This window comes from Neofelis nebulosa, chromosome 5, assembly GCF_028018385.1.
Source record: "Neofelis nebulosa isolate mNeoNeb1 chromosome 5, mNeoNeb1.pri, whole genome shotgun sequence".
Lineage (NCBI taxonomy): Eukaryota > Metazoa > Chordata > Mammalia > Carnivora > Felidae > Neofelis > Neofelis nebulosa.
In genome coordinates this window covers 159,217,450-159,237,230 of record NC_080786.1, presented here as the reverse complement: position 1 = coordinate 159,237,230, position 19,781 = coordinate 159,217,450, and the positions used below count along the sequence as shown (strand labels likewise).

The following is a 19,781-nucleotide window of genomic DNA, read 5'->3' as shown; positions in this document are numbered from 1 at the left end:
ACCTAAGTGCCCACCGACTGTGAATGAATAAGCAACACGTGGCATATATATAAATGGACTATGATTCGGCCTTAAGACAGAAAGAAATTCTGACACATGCTACAATAGGGGTGAACTGCAAGGACACTAAGCTAACTGAAATAAACCAGTCACAATAAGACAAAGACTATACGACCCACCATGAAATATTTAGAATAAACAAAATCAGAGACAGAGTCAGTGGTTGCCAGGGGATGGGAAGTGAGGATCATGGGGACTTACTGTTTAATGGGTACAGAGTTTCAGTTTTACAAAATGACAACAGGTATGAAAGTGGATAGTTACACAACCTCACTAATGTGTATGCAGGATCACTGAACTGTACATTTAAAAATGGTTAAGATGTGGGGTGCCTGGCTGGTTGAGTCAGTGGAGTGTGTGACTGCTGAACTCAGGGTTGTGAGATCTAGCCCCATGCTGGGTGAAGAGATTACTTTAAAAAAAAAAAAAAAAAAGTCTTAAAAAAAATGACTGTTATCTGTAACTCTTACATTGTATGTATTTTGCCACACACACACACACACACACACACACACACACACACACACTGTCATAACCTATTTCTGTGGTAATTTACTGAGGACATAAGTATTTCTTTTTTGAGGAAAATAAGGTCTGGAAACTTCTACATGCAAACACTGAAAAATATAGAATTGTGGGGCACCTGACTGGCTCAGTCAGAAGAAAATGTGACTTTTTTTTTTTTAATGTTTATCTATTTTTGAAAGAGAGAGAGAGTGCACACACACGCAACGGTGTAGGGGCAGAGACATAGAGGGAGGCACAAAATTTGAAGCAGGTTCCAGGCTCTGAGCTGACAGCACAGAGCCCGACGCAGGGACTGAACCCTCGAACCTCGAGATCATGACCTGAGCTGAAGCTGGATGCCTAACCGGTGGTGCTTAACCACCCAGTTGCCCCAGAAGAGAATGTGACCCTTGATGTCAAGATCATAAGTTCAAGTCCTACACTGGGTGTAGAGATTACTTGAATAAAAACCTAAAACAAAAAAAGAAAAATATAAAATAGTGATTTATGGAATGAATTTGGCATTTCCTTGTCCATGTGTAACTTCCAAGAATTTTGCAACCAGAGCATAATCATGGGGTTGACCTTTCTCTTAAAAATTCAAACAAATGTTCTTATCAAAAGGGCATGGAGATATGTTTGCTACACAGAGTTAGAGAACAAGTCCTCTCCAAACAGAATTAAACTTCCTGTGGGGATTTGATGAACATATAAAACCAGATTTAGGCATCTTCGATCAAAATTGCAGGCACGGGGGGTGCCTGGGTGGCTCAGTCGGTTGAGCGTCCGACTTCAGCTCAGGTCACGATCTCACGGTTCGTGAGTTCGAGCCCCGCGTCAGGCTCTGGGCTGATGGCTCGGAGCCTGGAGCCTGCTTCCGATTCTGTGTCTCCCTCTCTCTCTGCCCCTCCCCCATTCATGCTCTGTCTCTCTCTGTCTCAAAAATAAATAAACATTAAAAAAAAATTAAAACAAAACAAACAAACAAAAAAAAAAACTGCAGGCACGGGTGTGTGGGCCTGGCCGGAAGTCCCTGGGCCTACACCTGCACGATTCAGAACCTGCAGACTTTACAACAGGGATGCGGTGTACCTGGCACGCCACAGGAGAGTTCCCAGAAAAGCAGAGCTGGAACATCCTGCCGAACTGTGCAACGTCTACACTGGCAGGCTCGAGAGCCAGGGTCTAAGCACGCTCTGCCACTGCCCTTAGGAAAACCTTTAAACCAGCCACTTTTGATTTTCGGAACACCTCGACCCTATAACACTTGATGGGCCAATGTGCAGCCCCCAGCCCAGGAAAGAGAAGTCAGCTCTCGTGTTGCTTCTGCCCTGGTGACGAGAGTGCTCAAACTGCTGCGTTCCAGATTACTATGCTCTTCTCTGCCAGGAGCATAAAGTCAAAATATGCAGGGAAAACCCCTGAGGTTCAAAAAAATAAATGTGAGCTTTCAAAGTAACACTGGTGATAAAGGCCTTGAGCCACAGAGCAGCTGTCCTCACACAGAAAACCCTAGGGACAGACCTTAGAGTCCAGTTAAATCCTACTGCTATCACTAAGGGAGAAGTAACTGCTCATTTTTCATAGGCTAGACCATGGGAAATGTGCATTTCTAGAGAATACCTAAAAAAAAAAAACACGTAGGAAGCTTCAAAACAGATGTGGACAGACCACTCCAAGAACACGATAGAGCTGCCATCCATGTAACACTGGTCTACGCCCGCTCAGCACCACGTGCTGTGTGCCCAGGTACCTTCATCCTTCCCGGCACTTTGCCACGGTCGTCCATGCTCAAGTGCATTTCACTCTTCACCAAGAGCAGCTCAGACTCCAGCTGCTTCTGGCAGGCCGCGAGCACAGACATCACGCGGTCTTGTCTGTGTGGACCTGGGTGGTCTGGCGTCACCGGGGCTTTGGCAGGCTGCAGATCACCGTTAACTGCACTCTGCAATAAGCAGAGAAAACAAGGGTGACGCTCGTGAAGGTAGAGCTAAAAGCACCAGGAAGAACGACGCACGCTGAGCACAGTCGTCGGGCTGCCTGGGACTTCCCGGAGCTCTGGAGCCTGCCTGTTGGCCAGCAGGGCCCCGAGGGAAGGTCCACAGGTGGCATCGGCAAGTCCCCGTCTCCTAAATCACGAAGGACAGGAGACCAGAGGTGAGCACTGCACACACGGCCTGCTCCCTGCCACAGCAGGCCAGGACGTGCTCGCCGTGACACGGGCACCGGCCAGGAAACCCCACAACGCATGGGCCACCGGGAGCTGCTCCGCGCAAGCTGCAGATGGCAGGAGGCAGCGGGCGGAGATTCTGGAGTTCTCAGGACCAGACTGAAACGAACTGAAAAAGTTTTACACAGGCGAGGAGTGTTAAAAATTAGGGCAACTGAGGGGTGCCAGGGTGGCTCAGTCGGTTGAGCACCCGACTCGTGACATCACGGTTTGTGGGACTGAGCCCCGGGTCGGGGTCTGCACTGAGCATGGAGCCTGCTTGAGGACCTCTCTCTCTCCCTCTCTCTCTCTCTCTCTCTCTCCTGCTTGCACTCTCTCAAAATAAATAAACTTAGCAACAACAACAACAAAGCAACTGAATAGAATCCACAGAGGAAAATCCAAGGAGCCTCTTAAAACAGAGCCATCTCTGCATCATTTAATGTTCCCTGTCATAGGGCTTTGAAAACCTTCAATTACTCTCAAAGATATGAAGTTTAAAAGTATAGGAAATAGGGCAGCCCCAGGTTCCACTGTGTACACATGTTCTGACCTGAGGTTCTAGGGACTTTAAATGCACCCAGGAGCCACGAGCTTCAGATTCCTCTCTCTACAGCACCAGAAGCCACCCTGTGGGAACTCTATCCCCCACTGCCTGGCACACGAAGGACAGTCATTGACTTAAAGAGAAAGGAGGAGGAACAGTAGGTCCTCCTGGACAGAACATCCAACCATCCCTGGTCTAGCCACAGTGCTCTGTGGTCTGGGTCAGGGCCTCTTGCAGGCGCCAAGTGCTCCCTGGCTCCCCCATGTGTGCCCCGCTCTCCCCCCCACCCCCAGCATGCCCCTGTACCCTCGTGCGTGCCCCTGCTCCCCCAACACACCCCTGTACCCTCGTGTGTGCCCCCACTCCCCCAACGCACCCCTGTACCACTGTGTGCCTGATCTCCCAAAGCTCCCTTGTACCACCGTGTGCCTGCTCCCCCAGCGCACCCCAGCCCCAGCTCCCTATGCACAGAGGCTGTCCCTTCTGCGGACCAGGAAGGAACAAGGCCCACCTGTGGGTCTCCGACACGGCTGTTAGGGGCTGTGCCCACGTCCTGCCCTGACGCTTTGTCATCAGAGGCCTCTTCGCCCCCGGGGCCTCGTCCCTGGGAGCTGCCCTCTGCACGAGGGTGCAGGTGGGCCCCTCGCGCCTGCTGCTTGTCCAGCTCCTTCTGGCACCTCAGGAACCGTTGGTTCAGCACCTGGAGCTGGCGGCTGAGGCGGACGCACTGCGCTCGGAGCCGCTGAAGCTCTGGGGGCTCATCCTCAGCGGTCAGGGGCTGCTGTTCCAGGGAACGGCGGAAGCGGGAGAAGGCGGACAGGATGGTCTCCAGCTCGGCGGAGTGGGCCAGTTTCTGCTGCTTCAGAGCATCGATTTCTAAATCCCTTTCTGCAATCTTCGCTTCCTTTGCTTTTAGGGCAGCTTCAAAGGCTCGGATCTGGGAGGCCATGCCCTGGACCTCAGCCTCCCTGAGGGCTGCGCTGTGCTCCAGCTCGGCCAGCTTCCGCGCGGCGGCGTCCTCAGCGGCCTGCAGGCGCCGCTGCAGGGCCTCCAGGGCCTGGCCGTGCCGGCGCTCCTGCTCCGAGAGCAGCCGGCCCGCGGGCCCCGTGGCCACCAGCACCTCGGGGCTGGCCGCAGGGTCGCCGGGCAGCTCGCTGACCTGGGCCCCGAGTGGCGCAGGGCCGCCGAGGGAGAGCTCCCTCTGCAGCCTCTCGATGACTTCATGGAGCTGCTCCATCTCCTCTGCCTTATCTTTCTGCAGTCGCTGCTGGTTCTCTCGCAGATTCTCGATGACGGACCTAAGCTCCTCGATCTCTGAGTTTCTGTCACAGGGAACCTGAGGAAGAAGCACGTTCAGAGGCGAATGAAACGTTCCACCTTCAGAATTTCCCTCCTTTAATCTGAGGTTCAGGAGCAACTTTGAGCTGTGGCACCAAATTAACAAATGACCTTTAATACCTGAAAACACCCGAAAGCTGCACTCCCACCGCATCAGGGTTACCAAAGTGTTTGGGAAGGGACACCCACGGTGGCCACTTTGCCTCTTGTTTGGACACTTCCTCTCACTCTGCCATCACCGCTATGGGCAGAGGGAGCTTCCCTGGCTGCCTCTCCGTGGCACCTCCACACTAACGTCACCACCCTTAACGTGTATTTTTTTAATATTCAAGTAACGTCGATCTGCTTGGTTTTACTGAAGGGAGATTTTAGGTTTTAGGCATGGTTTTAACACTAGAAGACAAACAAATGAAGAAAATCAGGCTTGAGGACTGGTAACACTGAAGAGCAGGACCAAGCCAGGTGCATGCATGGGGCCATCACTGCCGGCACGACTGCTCTGAGCCTAGCGCTGTGCCCCCCTGGACCTTGGAGAATGCTTCCACTCATGCTGGTTAATGTCACCCTCAAGGTTTTAAGGTAAGAAATGTTATTATTGCTACTTTGAAGATAAGACAATTGAAACGTAGGTGTTAACTATCTTGCCAGGTGGAAAATCAGATTGAAATCTTTGTCAATACAGCTCCAAACTCCATTCTAGTGACTAAGCCATTCGTGCTCCAGTTTACCATCTCCAGCCAATTTCTTATAGTCCAATGTTCACTTCCTGAAAACTGAGGGTTTCACAACAATTCTTGGTTTCACTAGTGCCATTTAATTCCTTTAAACTCAAATGCAAATCTGGCCAATACTGAAAACAAAAGAAAACAAGTTAATTTTTGGTTTTGGTTTAGAGAATATGAGCTATCCATCACACACGCATCCACCATGTTGAAATCTGCACCGTGAACTGTACGGCTGGCAGAGGTAGGCCCTGGTGAGGTGCGACCCTCACCGCCGGCCTGCGTGCCCCCTGTGCTGGGCGCCATGCAGACTCTCGTCTCCCCTCAGACACCTGAAGGGAGTTTCAAGGGTGATTCTGACGGCACACGATGTGGGCTTATTCACTCTAAACACCCAGACATGAAAAGGCAGGTGCTACAGACCAGCCACAATCACAACACAAACAGAAAACCTGAAATATAAACCTAGGGAGCCTGTGTGGCTCAGTCGGTTAAGCATCCGACTCTTGACTTTGGCTCAGGTCATGATCTCGTGGGTTTGAGCCCCATGACGGGCTCCATGCTGACAGTGTGCTGCCTGCCTGGGATTCTCTCCCTCTCTCTCTGACCCTTCCTTGCTTGCTCACTCTCTCAAAATAAGTAGATAAATGTAAAAAAATATATATATTATATACACATACATAAATATAAACCCAGCACATGCAGGTGGCTTTAAAGAGTAAAGCACTAAATCAGAGATGAGCCCTCTGGGACGCAGCACGGCTGGAGCAGGCAGGCCACAGAGGGGCACCCGGAGCCCAAAGAGGGAAGACCGCGCGGGCCAAGAACTGAGAACAAGGGTGGACACTTGGGCCAAGACCACGCACACCTGGTCTCCTGCAACGTGTGTAGTACTCCCCATTCTGGGGGAAGTGGTCCCTTTCCAGGCGGGACACCGCAGAGCTGACAAGGCCTGGTGCCACCCACCCCCGGCACACTTGCCCCTGAGGGGTATGTTGGTTCTAGGGGTGCCGGGAAAGGCCTACCTCACTGAGCGCGCCCCTTCCCATCCCGGCCAGCTGAGCCTCGAGCTGCTCGCTCACACACATGATCTCCTTTTCTTTGTTCTGCAGAAATGCCTGTGGAAATAATCACAGCGACGCCAATAAAATGTGACTATGGGAAGCAGCCCCCTGACCTGGCAGACGTGCGGTACCCTAATAAACCCATGAGTGTAAATGCTAGCATTCAATCCAAAAGTGGTTTTCTGTATGTTTCCCACTGAAGGACGCCTGATGCCTGCGATTGGCCTCAAACCCTGTTGTCACCAGCATCATGTGACACTGCCTGTGAGGGTCACGCACCCAACAGCGACCGGGGGTGCCACAGGCAAGGGCTCTGTACGCAATACATCACAAGGCTGCTTCCTTTACCCCCTGAGTCTCCTCAGAAGCATGATTACACTAAGGCATTAGAAGATTTGAAAACAGAATGTCTTCAAAGAAAGAAAGAAAGAAAGAAAGAAAGAAAGAAAGAAAGAAAGAAAGAAAAGAAAGAAAGAAAATTAAAAAAAAAAAAAAAAAAAGTATTTTTCTTCGTCCTGCTCATAGGAAGGGTTAACAACTAAAAATCACCTCTCCGAGAACGGGGTGTCTATAATGACCCAAATAGGTAAGTGGTGAACATTTACTTTCTCTTGACAGCTTCTACTGTCAGACAAGTGTACCCCTGCTGCCGCTGAGCTCCAACAAGCATCCTCTACAAGACTGGCTCTCAAGACGCACACCAGACCCAGAGGCTGGTGCAGGAGGCACGGGGTCCAGGTGGCCCTGGGCTCTGCCCCCTGCACACCTTCTAGAGCCACCCCGGCTCAGACCTTGGAGCAGAAGGCAGGCATCTCCTGAAACCCCTGCAGCAGAGGACTACCCTCAGAGCCCACAGTGTCTGGGACCCGGGGCTGGTGGTCCCTGGGCAGGTGGTGGCACGGGCACAGACGTGGAGCCTGGTGTCTGGGCAGGCCTGCCCGGCTCACCTTCAAGCGAGCATTCTCCTCCTGCAGTTCTCGCAGGCTGACAGAGGCACGGCTGCTCTGTGTGTCCAGCTTCACGTTCAGGTGCGGCCCTTCATCGCGCTTGCTGACTAAGTCATCCTTAATCTTTCCTAACTGTTCTTTCAAGTCTAAAACCTTTCATTAAAATAAGAGAGAATATTAAAAAGTACCTAACATTCTAGTTCACTTAATAATTATGAAAGCTACAAATTAAAAGATTTAAGTACACGGCAAAAAAGAGCTACTGATATTTTATAGCCCACACCAAGCTGTTATATACAGTAGACACAGACCCCTTCCTGCATCATTTGGGTGTCCTGCTCCTCCACACAGAAGGGCAGTGAAGGCCACCAGCAGCCCTGAGCAGAGGGGAGTCCCCCACGGCCCCCCACACTTGCCTCACTCTCCCGCTGCCGGAGCGCTGTCTGTACTGCCTCTAATTGGACTTCTGGGCTCTCAGGACAAGTGCCTGCAGGAGGTGTGGGGCAACTGCCCTCATCGAGTTTAGACTGCAGTGTGGACACCACTCCACACTGCTCCTGTAATGCCTCTTTATCCTGTTTAAGAATAAAAGAAGATTTACTTTAGGCAAGTACTTCAGGAACTGGGGGCCTCAAACTGTGATCTGAGTGCATGGTGTCCTCAGCTCTTCCTGGAGCTCACGTGCACACAACTGCACATACCTGTGCACCTCTGCACGCACCAGACACACAATCTATAGACCGGCTGTGCTCCAGAGCACAGATCTGCTTGGTGAAGGATGTGACCCCAAACAGAGAGCCAATGTGTGTGCCAGCGAGGTCACTGCAATAAATTCATCCTTAGTAATTATTCAGGAAGACCCAAAAATGGTCTCTAGACTGTTGGCTATTCAGAAGAAAATTGCAAAGAACTTGCCAATAAACAGGGCGATGGCTCATCAGGGCACTGCACATCTGTAAGATGAACACTAATGTCTCATTAAAAATTTTCAAAGGGCATTTAATATGGACAAAAGAGTCACAATAAATTAAGTGGACAAAAAGTTACATCTTTGTGGAAGGGAAAAGGGGCATTTTTTATACCTATAGCATCTAATATGCTCAGTAAATGTTTGCTGAGGGAAGAGAGGAGGGATGAGGAAAGATGGAGGAGGGATGAGGAAAGACGGAGGAGGGAGAAAAGATAGAGGGGCAAGGGAGGGAAGCAGGAAGAGGGAGGGAGCAGGGACAGAGAGAAGAGAGATGGCAGGAGTGAAGGAAGAATGGAGAGGAGGGACGGATAGAGCAGGGATGGAGGGGAGAGGGAGCAGGGAGTATGGAGGAGAAAAGAGGGGAGGAAGGAGAGATGGACTGGGCAGGAGTAAAGGGTAGAGGGAGGAGGGAGGAGGGAGGAGGAAGGAGGGATGGGTGGAACAGGAAGGAAGGGAGGAGGGAAGAGTGAGAGGGAGGAAGAAGTACAGAGGGAAGAGATGAGAGGGAGGAAGAAGTACAGGGGGAAGAGGGAGGACGGAGGGAGGAGAGATAGGTGGAGCAGAGGGAGGAGGGAAGAGGTCAGAGGGAGGAGGGAGGGAAGAGAGTGGAGGGAGGGAGGAGAGACAGGTGCAGCAGGAGCAGAGGGGGGAGGGTGCAGGGACTGATGCAGCCGCCGTGAGCCGAGCTGTCCCCGGGCAGCACAGAAGAGGCCAGAGTAGGGGCAGGGCTCCCCTCTTGTGCTGGGCGCCCCTCCCGAGACAGTAACCGCCCAGGTCCTCGTCCTCGGGAAGACCCCTGACCTCAGTTAACTGTTGGCGTCTGCATTTTCGACAACCAAACACACCTGACAAAAACTCTCCTCTCCTTGAAGCTGGACTTGTCACAGGATCAAACCAACGACTGTAAAGTAAGGTTTCTCACCAATCCCCACTTTTCCAGTAAGCGTCTAACCTCTGGTGACATGAAATACATGAAAGTCACAAGCTCAACTCCTGCGACTAACAGCTGGAGAGGAGGGCGGGGTGGCTGGGTCGGACGCCTGGCAATCAGAGGGCGTCCGCCTCGACCTCAGCTTCAGACACAAAGGACGATGTCTGTGCCACAGACGCACGCTCCCGATGGCAGTGCACCCAGAGAGGGCACGGACTCTCCTGACCCTCTCCCCGTGCCTTGCCCTCCTCTGTGTCTCCTCATCTGGCTGTTCCTGAGTTGCACCCTTTCTCAACACACTGGTGATCTAGTGAGTGAACGGTTTCCCGGAGAGCGCTGAGCCACTCTAGCAAATTAGCCGAACCCAAGGAGGGGCTCGCAGGAACCTCCATCTGTACAACAGGACTTGCCAACGGCCCCTGAGGGGGCAGTCTCGTGGGACTGAGCCCCTCTCCTGCGGGGGCTGACGCCACCTCCAGGTGGACGGTGTCTGAGTTACACGACCTCCCACCAGGGTCTGCCGAGAACTGGATGTTGGCTGTGCGGGCCACCCACCCCCCCCGGCCCCAAACAACTGTCAAGAGACCGGAAGCAGTGAAGTGTATGCAGCAGAGGGTTGGCTGGCAGCCAGTGAGACACGAGGGGACGCCCCCTTGGAGGAAACGAGGCCGCAGTGGACTCCAGCACGGCCCGCTATGGATCTGCCAACCCCCGGGCCTCCCGGCACGGTGCGGGCACAGCGGCACAGGTGGAAGGTGCCCCGCCGCCAGCCCCGACCGAGACCCCACAGAGCCTCCACACGACAAGGGCCGCTACCTGCTGCAGCGCTTTCACGGTGTTTCTCTGCTTCTCCAGTTCTTCTCGCAGTTCAGTCGCTTCTCTTCGGCAGCTGGCATTTGTCTCCTGGAGACGTTTAATTTCCTGTTCCTGGATTAACACTTGTCTGTCTGCCAATTCTTTCTTTATAACCAGTTCATCAAACCCATCTGATTTCTCTCTCAACTTTTCTTGTAGCAATTCAACCTAAAACAAAGAAACTGCTTAAGAAATACAATAGTTAAAACAGCCATCTTCCAAATAAGAAAGCACACAACACAACTGAGGCAACACTGATCCCGACGAGTGGTCTACACGGAGACTACACCCAGGAGCCTAGTGAGACAGAAAATTGTAATGCGGGTGTTCTCTCAATAAAGACGTAGAAAGATATTAATATAACACAAGATCTGTTAGGAAAACAAAGTTAATCTTGTTAGTAGGGAAGGAAAAGCTATTCGGCAATACAAGGAAAGGACTCTGGGCACAGCAGCACCCTGGGCAGGGTCCAGAGAGCCAGGCCGAGTGAAGGAGGTCAGTCTCACACGGGCACGAACTGCTTGTCTGTTTGTGCAACTGCAGACATGACACAACTAACACAGAGGACGGGCTAGTGGGCGGGAGGGGACCCCACATCCGTGTCCTGGCTGTGCTCCCGGCTCGACCTCTGTGGGCATCACCCCAGGGAAGTGGGTGAAGGGTGCACGGGACGTCTGTCTTACTGCTTACAGCTGAAAATGAATCCACAATCATCTCAAAATATGTGTAATGCTTTAAAAGAAGAGGCAAATCAGCCGCAGCCATGCCAGGCAGAAGGAAGCAGGCAAGTCGGGCTCCAAGCAAAAGGAAGCAAGAGAAACAAGCAAGCAACGAGCCCACGTGCCAGAGGGCCCCTGGCCTCCCCCGCCCCACGGGTCATGCGGTGGGAGGGCAACACGCCATACCTCCTCATCCAGCTGCTCCTGTGGTCGTCGTCAGGTACATGGAAGGCAGACAAGGAAACCGAAAGGTAAAACTTCAAAGCATCACAGAGGATGGCTACCCCACGGGTACAGCGTGTGACGGGCTGACTTACATCGCGGACGCATGGGCCCCGTGGCCGGGCCGCCTGTCGGAGCTGCTCCTCCAGCCTCTGGATCTCCCGCTGAAACTCCTCCCGCTCGTGTTCCCGCTCGACAGCCTGCTCCTGTGGAGAAAGGCGGTCTGCTGGGACAGCTCACAGACGCTGGCGGGACACGGCGCTTCCCCTGGCTGCACCCACCTCCCGCCGAAGGGGAGGGGGCTGCACGAGGTCGGGGGAGGGGACAGCCTGCTCAGATGCGGACTGCTGTGGCCAGCACTTCCCTTCCACACGCATGTCACTACCCAAGGAATGGGCTCCGAGTCACGGGCACTTTGTGAAACATAGCGAAATGCAGAGGGACGGCCCTGCAGGTGCAAGGCGGGGAGGCCTGTGAACGTGGACGGGAGGAACGTCACAGAAAGCAAACGGCTTGGGCCCAACTGGGGGAGCTACGGGCGCCTCCCGGGTGCTGGGCACGCGGGGCCTGCAGCCTGGGCTGATGGAGGCCCCCAGGCCATGCCCATGAGGGGGCCCCTCAGTCGCACATCACAAACGTCGACAACCCCCGAGATGAGCACCAAGCAGCGACGGGACCACAACAATCTGGCCGCACGTGAACCCAACGTTGTGTCGTGGGACCTCACGCTATGAGGATGACTCCGGGGCCACAGAGACAACCTATCCCAGGTGCTTACGTCCATGAACTGGCGCTGGCTCCGCAGATGCTTGTCCAGAGCCGCCATCTGCTGCCTCAGCGCCGAGAGCTCCTCAGCCTGCTTGGCACACGCTTCATGCCGAGAGAGCTGTTCCTCCAGCTCAGCCTCGAACACCTTCATCTGCGAGAGCAGAACTGCGCGGTCTTTCTCAGACTGCTTCCTGGCCTCCAGCTGCTCCTGGGTTAGACACTCCACCTCCCTACGAAGAGCTGCGAGTGCAGAGAAAACAGGGACACAAGCTCCATAGCTCGGGGCGGGTACGTGGGCCAGAGCGGTAACAAAATGTGCTCGGCAGCGTCCCCGCACAGCAGGGACATCCCAGGCGAGAGCCCACCCCACGTCCAGCCTTCCCGGCAGCCCCAGACCAGAGCCTGGCCAGGGGCTGGGGGCACAGCGTCCCCTGAGGCTCCCAGACCCCACCCCATGGAAACAGGGGGACACAGCCACGGCCGGGGAGGGGACACGCACTCTGCGAGCCAGTGTGAGCCCGTATTTAGCCAGATACCTGGAGAAAATAAAGTCAAGTACTTCTGCAAAAACAAACCAAAAAAACTGCCTGTTAAATTAAGATTGGCTAGGGCGCCTGGGTGGCTCAGTCGGTTAAGTGGCCGACTTCGGCTCAGGTCATGATCTCGCGGTCCGTGAGTTCGAGCCCCGCGTCGGGCTCTGTGCTGACGGCTCCGAGCCTGGAACCTGCTTCAGATTCTGTGTCTCCCTCTCTCTCTGCCCCTCCCCTGTTCATGCTCTGTCTCTCTCTGTCTCAAAAATAAATAAATGCTAAAAAAATTTTTTAAATTAAGATTGGCTAAAATAAAACATTTTGAAGACTGAAAGAATATATCTTGGTATTCCCAAAAGACGTATCAGCTAATTTTCCAGGAATTATTCCTTTATGTATACTCTCCGATATGGAAAAATAAAATGTAACTTAAAACCTCCATCAGAGGGAACACACGCCCAGATGTTCACTGTAAACATGCTCAGTATGCGTGCAGGGCCGGGCCGTGTCTCAGAGGGACAGGGTCCAGCCATCAGGAAATCAAAGCCAATCTAAAATCAACTGGATGATAAGGCCACAGTCCAAGTAGAAACTGGAAATTAGTAAGCACCTATAAAAAAAGGAGGCTCGCCTCTGACGAATCCTGAAGCGTTCAAACCATCTCTAAACTGAATTTTAATTTCAATAGTTTTCACTTACATTTTGATGCTTTCAAAACTCATGTTGTTTTATAAAAATGTGTCAATCTTTTATGGCAAACTACCATCACCACTTCATGCGAATGACTCAGCAATTATGATAAATTCGCCTTAAACATGCAGTTAGAACACCGACATCCACACCCCTGGGGTCAGTGCTGCCCGGTCATGCACCCAGACAGCAACACCCTCAGAGCCACGTGCCGCAGAAAGGGCGGCCCAGCACACGTGGCCTCCGTGCAAGTGGCACTGCAAGGAAGGTGTCCTGTGGTCGTTTGGGCCACGCTGAGGGCCACCTACAAAGTCGGGCCAGCACAGAAGCTCCACTCAGGTCCCCGAGCCCCTCCACGGACACCCACCGGGGCCTCCGGGGCCACCACCCGCCTGGCCCTGCCCAAGCAGCACACGCCGCAGCAGAAATGCTCGCCCATTTTCATGTTATCAATACTAAAGATTAAAGTTGGCTTTTTGTTGTTGTTGTTAACAGTTTGCCACAAAAGCTTTGAAGTAGTTTTCTTCTTTGGTAAAAAATTGGGGAAATCTGGTGCAGACACAATGCATATCACACGGCAGCCACTTGTTTGTTTTTACAAACCTGAGTCCTCATGTGCTATGGTCACAGGAATGCCTATGAATGAAAACACACAGCGTTTTCAGAGTGGAAACACGAAGTCAGACAACAGGGTTCCAGGGAGTGTCTGTGTTCCTGGACAGTCTCTAACACTTGCGCTTTTCTGTAGCACCGTGACGATTGTCTCAACGTCTGTGACCCCCCCTCCCCAATATCCATGTGCTGAGCCTCACGAATGGGATCTGAGCCTCTCTAAGAGAGACCCCAGAGAGCGGCCCGCTCCTCCCAAAAGTGAGGACACAGTGCAGAGGCTGGTGTTCATCAGAAGGCGGCGTGCCGGCGCCTTCATCGTGGACCCCACCCCCCAGGGCTGTGGGCGGCCAGTGCCTGTTGTCTGCAGCCCGTCCACGCCTCCTGTGACAGCAGCCCAGGCAGACCGGTGCCCTGGAGCTGCAGCGCGTCCTGGTTGCCCAACAACTTGACACCGACTTCTATTTGCTTATTTATTAATGTTTATTCACTTATCTTGAGAGAGAAAGACAACGTGCGCATGAGTGTGAGTCAGGTCGGGGAGGGGTGGAGAGATACGGAGAGAAATGCCAAGCAGGCTCCACACGGTCAGCGCAGAGCCCAATGTATGGCTCAGTCTTCCCAACCATGAGATCATGACCTGCGCTGAAATCAAGAGTCAGATGCTTAACCCACTGAGCCAGCCAGGCACCCTGGCGCCGACTTTTAAAGGAGACAAAAAAGCCCCCGTGGGACAGATGGCATCGCCCTGAAAGCAGCCACGAGACACCCCTCACACCCACAAGACACCACGCCGAGAGGCGAGGCAGAGCTGAATTTCGCCACATGGCGCCAGGACCTCCAAGAACTCTTGGAAAGTTGGTCAACATTCACGAGGACCCAAAGCAGAATCAGGACCAAGTGGCCACACCCTGGGCCACACCTGGGGGAGCCCACAGTCAGAGAAGGTCAGGAGGTGTGCGTTGTGCTGGTGGGCAGCATTTCACACAACTTACACATGCGCGAGTCCCCACACAGAAGCACAGAATCCTGCAGCTGGGTGAATGGAAGGACCAGAGGTCACAGTAAGACATGGGAGTGGGGGTGGGGCTGACGATGTAAGATGACCCCAGCTGCACAGGAAGTACAACACTTCACTGGTGACAAAGGGAAGGAGCAGAGACCGGCCCCACTCTTCTGCCAATGAGCACCGGGGCTCTGGAAGCTGTGGCCGCATACAGGAGGCCAGGCCTGTCTGAGGGGGTGACCAGAGACACAGAGGTGCCGGAAGACGTGTGGGAAGGGCCAGGCCCAGGTGTGGCAGAGCGTCTGGGGATGGACCTCACGGAGGCAGGGCCACTCAGGCCTCAGGCAGTGAGGACAAGGCTGTCCCCCAGCACAGGGCTACATGGTCACTCAGCTGGTCCCACTTGTCTGTGTCTCCCACAGGCCCCGGCCCTGAAGTCCCAACACCCTAGAGCTTACCACCATGCTCACGGTGGTAAGCTCAATCTTGATGGATGGGGCATGGGCCTAGCCGCCCCACATACACGCAGGCCGGGGCAGTAACACCTGAAAACGGGTGGAAGGGGCCCTGCACTAGGAAGGTCTGTCCCACTGGGAAGCACAGCCCATGAGAAGTTCCAAGACAGAAGAAAATGTGTTTAAAAAAATAATAACTAAGAACCAAGATGGCGCTGCCTACCGAGTGTCCCATGTGCTATTTCCGGTCGTACTCGGAAGCTGGATTCCCACCTGTAGCTGATTCGGTTGGTGGTGGCAGGCGGTGTGAGGTTTCTTAACACTGCTCCTGGCGGATCCAGTCAGGAGCCAGCATGTCTAACAGAAACAATAACAAGCTGCCCAGCAACTTGCCGCAGTTACAGAATCTGATCAAGCGGGATCCGCCGGCCTACACTGAGGAGTTTCTACAGCAGTATAATCACTACAAATCCAATGTGGAGATTTTCAAATTACAACCAAATAAACCCAGCAAAGAACTGGCAGAGCTGGTGATGTTTATGGCACAGATTGGTCACTGCTATCCAGAACATTTAAGTAACTTTCCTCAAGAGCTGAAAGATCTTCTTTCCTACAATCACACTGTCTTGGATCCAGATCTTCGAATGACACTTTGCAAAGCTTTGATCTTGCTGAGAAACAAGAATCTCACCAATCCATCAAGTTTGCTAGAACTCTTCTTTGAACTTCTGCGTTGCCATGATAAGCTTCTGCGAAAGACTTTATACACACATATTGTCACTGATATCAAGAATATAAATGCAAAACACAAGAACAATAAAGTGAACATAGTGTTGCAGAATTTCATGTATACCACGTCAAGAGATAGCAATGCAACTGCAGCCAAGATATCTTTGGATGTGGTGACTGAACTCTACAGAAGAAACATCTGGAATGATGCCAAAACTGTCAATGTGATAACAACCGCGTGTTTCTCTAAGGTCACTAAGATATTAGTTGCTGCTTTGACATTTTTCCTTGGGAAAGATGAAGAGGAGAAACAGGACAGCGACTCAGAGTCTGAGGATGAAGGACCAACAGCAAGAGACCTGCTAGTGCAATATGCCACAGGGAAAAAAAGTTCCAAAAACAAGAAAAGGTTGGAAAAGGCTATGAAAGTGCTCAAGAAACAAAAAAAGAAGAAAAAACCAGAGGTGTTTAACTTTTCAGCTATTCATTTGATTCATGATCCCCAAGATTTTGCAGAAAAACTACTAAAGCAGCTAGAGAGCTCTAAGGAGAGGTTTGAGGTGAAAATGATGCTCATGAACCTCATCTCCAGATTGGTGGGAATTCACGAGCTTTTTCTCTTCAACTTCTATCCCTTTGTGCAAAGATTTCTGCAGCCCCACCAAAGAGAGGTAACAAAGATTCTTCTGTTTGCTGCCCAAGCATCTCATCACTTAGTACCCCCAGAGATCATTCAGTCATTGCTCATGACTGTGGCCAACAATTTTGTCACCGACAAGAACTCTGGGGAGGTCATGACAGTAGGAATCAATGCTATAAAAGAGATAACAGCTCGATGTCCTCTAGCCATGACTGAAGAACTTCTCCAAGACCTGGCTCAGTATAAAACACACAAAGATAAGAATGTGATGATGTCTGCTAGAACTTTGATTCAGCTCTTCCGAACACTGAATCCTCAGATGTTGCAAAAGAAATTCCGGGGTAAGCCTACAGAGGCCTCCATAGAAGCAAGAGTGCAAGAATATGGAGAATTAGATGCTAAAGATTACATTCCAGGAGCAGAAGTTCTAGAAGTTGAAAAAGAAGAGAATGCTGAAAACGGTGAAGATGGGTGGGAGACCACCAGTCTCAGTGAGGAGGCAGATGCCGATGGTGAGTGGGTTGATGTGCACCACTCTTCTGATGAAGTACAGCGAGAAATCTCCAAGAAGCTCAACAGCATGCCCATGGATGAGCGGAGAGCCAAAGCTGCGGCCGTTAGCACTAGCCGAGTTTTAACTCAGGAAGACTTCCAGAAAATCCGCATGGCCCAAATGAGGAAAGAACTTGACGCTGCACCAGGGAAGGCCCAAAAGAGGAAACACATTGAAATAGATAGTGATGAGGAGCCCAGGGGTGAGTTACTTTCTCTTCGGGACATTGAACGCCTTCATAAAAAACCAAAGTCTGACAAGGAGACAAGACTGGCAACGGCAATGGCACCATCCCAACTGGTTCCACGTCACCCTGTGCATTCATCCCATTTGTACTGAAACCTGATTAGATAAGTTTAAAAATCCATGTTCTGAATAGACACTTCTCTAAAGAAGACATCCGGATGGCCAACAGGCACATGAAAAGATGCTCAACGTCGCTCCTTATCAGGGAAATACAAATCAAAACCACACTCAGATATCACCTCACGCCAGTCAGAGTGGCCAAAATGAACAAATCAGGAGACTATAGATGCTGGAGAGGATGTGGAGAAACGGGAACCCTATTGCACTGTTGGTGGGAATGCAAATTGGTGCAGCCGCTCTGGAAAGCAGTGTGGAGGTTCCTCAGAAAATTAAAAATAGACCTACCCTATGACCCAGCAATAGCACTGCTAGGAATTTACCCAAGGGATACAGGAGTACTGATGCATAGGGGCACTTGTACTCCAATGTTTATAGCAGCACTCTCAGCAATAGCCAAATTATGGAAAGAGCCTAAATGTCCATCAACTGATGAATGGATAAAGAAATTGTGGTTTATATACACAATGGAGTACTACATGGCAATGAGAAAGAACGAAATACGGCCCTTTGTAGCAACGTGGATGGAACTGGAGAGTGTGATGCTAAGTGAAATAAGCCATACAGAGAAAGAGATACCATATGTTTTCACTCTTATGTGGATCCTGAGAAACTTAACAGAAACCCATAGGGGAGGGGAAGGAAAAAAAAAAAAAAGAGGTTAGAGTGGGAGAGAGCCAAAGCATAAGAAAGAGACTGTTAAAAACTGAGAACAAACTGAGGGTTGATGGGGGGTGGGAGGTAGGGGAGGGTGGGTGATGGGTATTGAGGAGGGCACCTTTTGGGATGAGCACTGCGTGTTGTATGGAAACCAATTTGACAATAAATTTCATATATTGGAAAAAAAAAAAAACATTAAAAAAAAAAAAATAATAATAATAACTGACAAGTCCTCAGACCCACACTCATGCTCACACATGCTCACAGGTACACACCCACACTCACATGCTTGCTCACACACCTGCCCACTTGCACACATCCTCCCACATGTGAATGGAGCCTTGCCTGAGAACAGCACGGCCAGGCGCAAGGACAGAACCAGGAGAGAACAGGACAGGTCAGTGTTAGGGGACACAGGACACCGGCCTGAATGAGGAAGGAGCAAACACAGAAGAACCGGATGCACAGCTTCACAACCAGCAGAGGTAGGCCCCTTCCACCCAGAGAGACATGGGAAGTGTGGTGACAAGCACCAGAGGAGCAGAGGTGGACCCCGCGGCTGTGGGCACAGTGCACACAAGACACCCCAGATTAGCTCTGCAGAAGTCATTAGTAGGAGATCCACAAGACACAATTAAAGGTGTAAAGAGATTGAAAATAAAGGGTGAAAATGACATATAAGAGATAAAGCCAGACTAAGGTTTCGATATCAAAAATTTACATCAAAAGTCAGAAAAGGGACAGGTACATATAAGCAGATTGATGTCACCAATAGCAAGTCAAGCAAGAAGATGAGGTCTGGAATGATTACACACAGACCTTCTGAAACATCCCATGTGGGTAGAAGCCAAGGCCACTCACAACTCGCTCTGCCCAAAGAAGCCACAGGCCCGCCAGACCCACACCTCAGCAGCACGTGAGCCTTGGCAGACACAAGCCAAGCACCTGCCCAGGAGGGTGCACAGGACAAAGAAGAAGTAAGACAAGGCCCAAAACCAATTAAGTGGAGGACAAAGAAAGTGGCAATGATTAGTAATCCCAAAAGCTGATTGTTTATTTATTTAACGTTTATTTATTTTTGAGACAGAGAGAGACAGAGCATGAACGGGGGGGGGGGGGGGGGGGGGGAGGGTCACAGAGAGAGGGAGACACAGAATCTGAAACAGGCTCCAGGCTCTGAGCTGTCGGCACAGAGCCCGACGCGGGGCTCGAACTCACGGACCGCGAGATCGTGACCTGAGCCGAAGTCGGACGCTTAACCGACCAAGCCACCCAGGCGCCCCAAAGCTGATTGTTTATTAATGAAGGAAATCAAAAAGAATTAAAAATTGGGGAAAAGACCCGATGTTTAGGGGCGCCTGGATGGCTCAGTTGGTTAAGCACCCAACTCGTGATCTCAGCTCAGGTCTTGATCTCACGGTCGTGAGTTCAAGCCCCATGCTGGGCTGCATACTGGGCATGAAGCCTACTTAAAAAAAAAAAAAACAAAAACCAAAAAACAAAAGACCTGATGGTTATAGCAGCACTATCGACAACAGCTACACTATAGAAAGAGCCCAAATGTCCATCAACAGATGAATGGATACAGAAGATGTGGTGTGTATATATGATGGAATATTACTTGGCAATCAAAAAGAATGAAATCTCGCCATTTGCACCCACGTGGATAGAAGTAGAGTGCGCTATG

The 19,781-nt window shown here is 51.5% G+C and overlaps 2 protein-coding genes across 12 annotated transcripts in view; one reads left to right on the top strand and one right to left on the bottom strand.

The window, feature by feature from the left end:
* PCNT (pericentrin) overlaps nucleotides 1–19,781 on the bottom strand; it is a 137,404-nt gene that overhangs the window by 39,225 nt on the left and 78,398 nt on the right. For 7 of the 11 annotated variants that reach the window (XR_009262421.1, XM_058732326.1, XM_058732328.1 and 4 more), the window contains 10 exons: nucleotides 13,683–13,715; nucleotides 11,870–12,099; nucleotides 11,187–11,297; nucleotides 11,056–11,073; nucleotides 10,112–10,318; nucleotides 7,811–7,969; nucleotides 7,395–7,547; nucleotides 6,409–6,501; nucleotides 3,835–4,659; nucleotides 2,321–2,512 (listed from right to left, as the gene is read on the bottom strand). Coding sequence is in view for 10 of the 11 variants with exons in the window: in XM_058732326.1 (XP_058588309.1) it covers nucleotides 2,321–2,512; nucleotides 3,835–4,659; nucleotides 6,409–6,501; nucleotides 7,395–7,547; nucleotides 7,811–7,969; nucleotides 10,112–10,318; nucleotides 11,056–11,073; nucleotides 11,187–11,297; nucleotides 11,870–12,099; nucleotides 13,683–13,715 (2,021 nt within the window). In the remaining variant the exon portion in view is untranslated. The remainder of the gene's footprint in view (nucleotides 1–2,320; nucleotides 2,513–3,834; nucleotides 4,660–6,408; nucleotides 6,502–7,394; nucleotides 7,548–7,810; nucleotides 7,970–10,111; nucleotides 10,319–11,055; nucleotides 11,074–11,186; nucleotides 11,298–11,869; nucleotides 12,100–13,682; nucleotides 13,716–19,781) is intronic. The other 4 variants (XM_058732329.1, XM_058732323.1, XM_058732330.1 and 1 more) reach the window with 2 other exon arrangements.
* LOC131512993 (protein SDA1 homolog) lies at nucleotides 15,425–17,425 on the top strand. The gene has a single exon (XM_058732331.1). It carries the CDS (start codon nucleotides 15,503–15,505, stop codon nucleotides 17,408–17,410), a length of 1,908 nt encoding a protein of 635 aa, XP_058588314.1. The 5' UTR covers nucleotides 15,425–15,502; the 3' UTR covers nucleotides 17,411–17,425.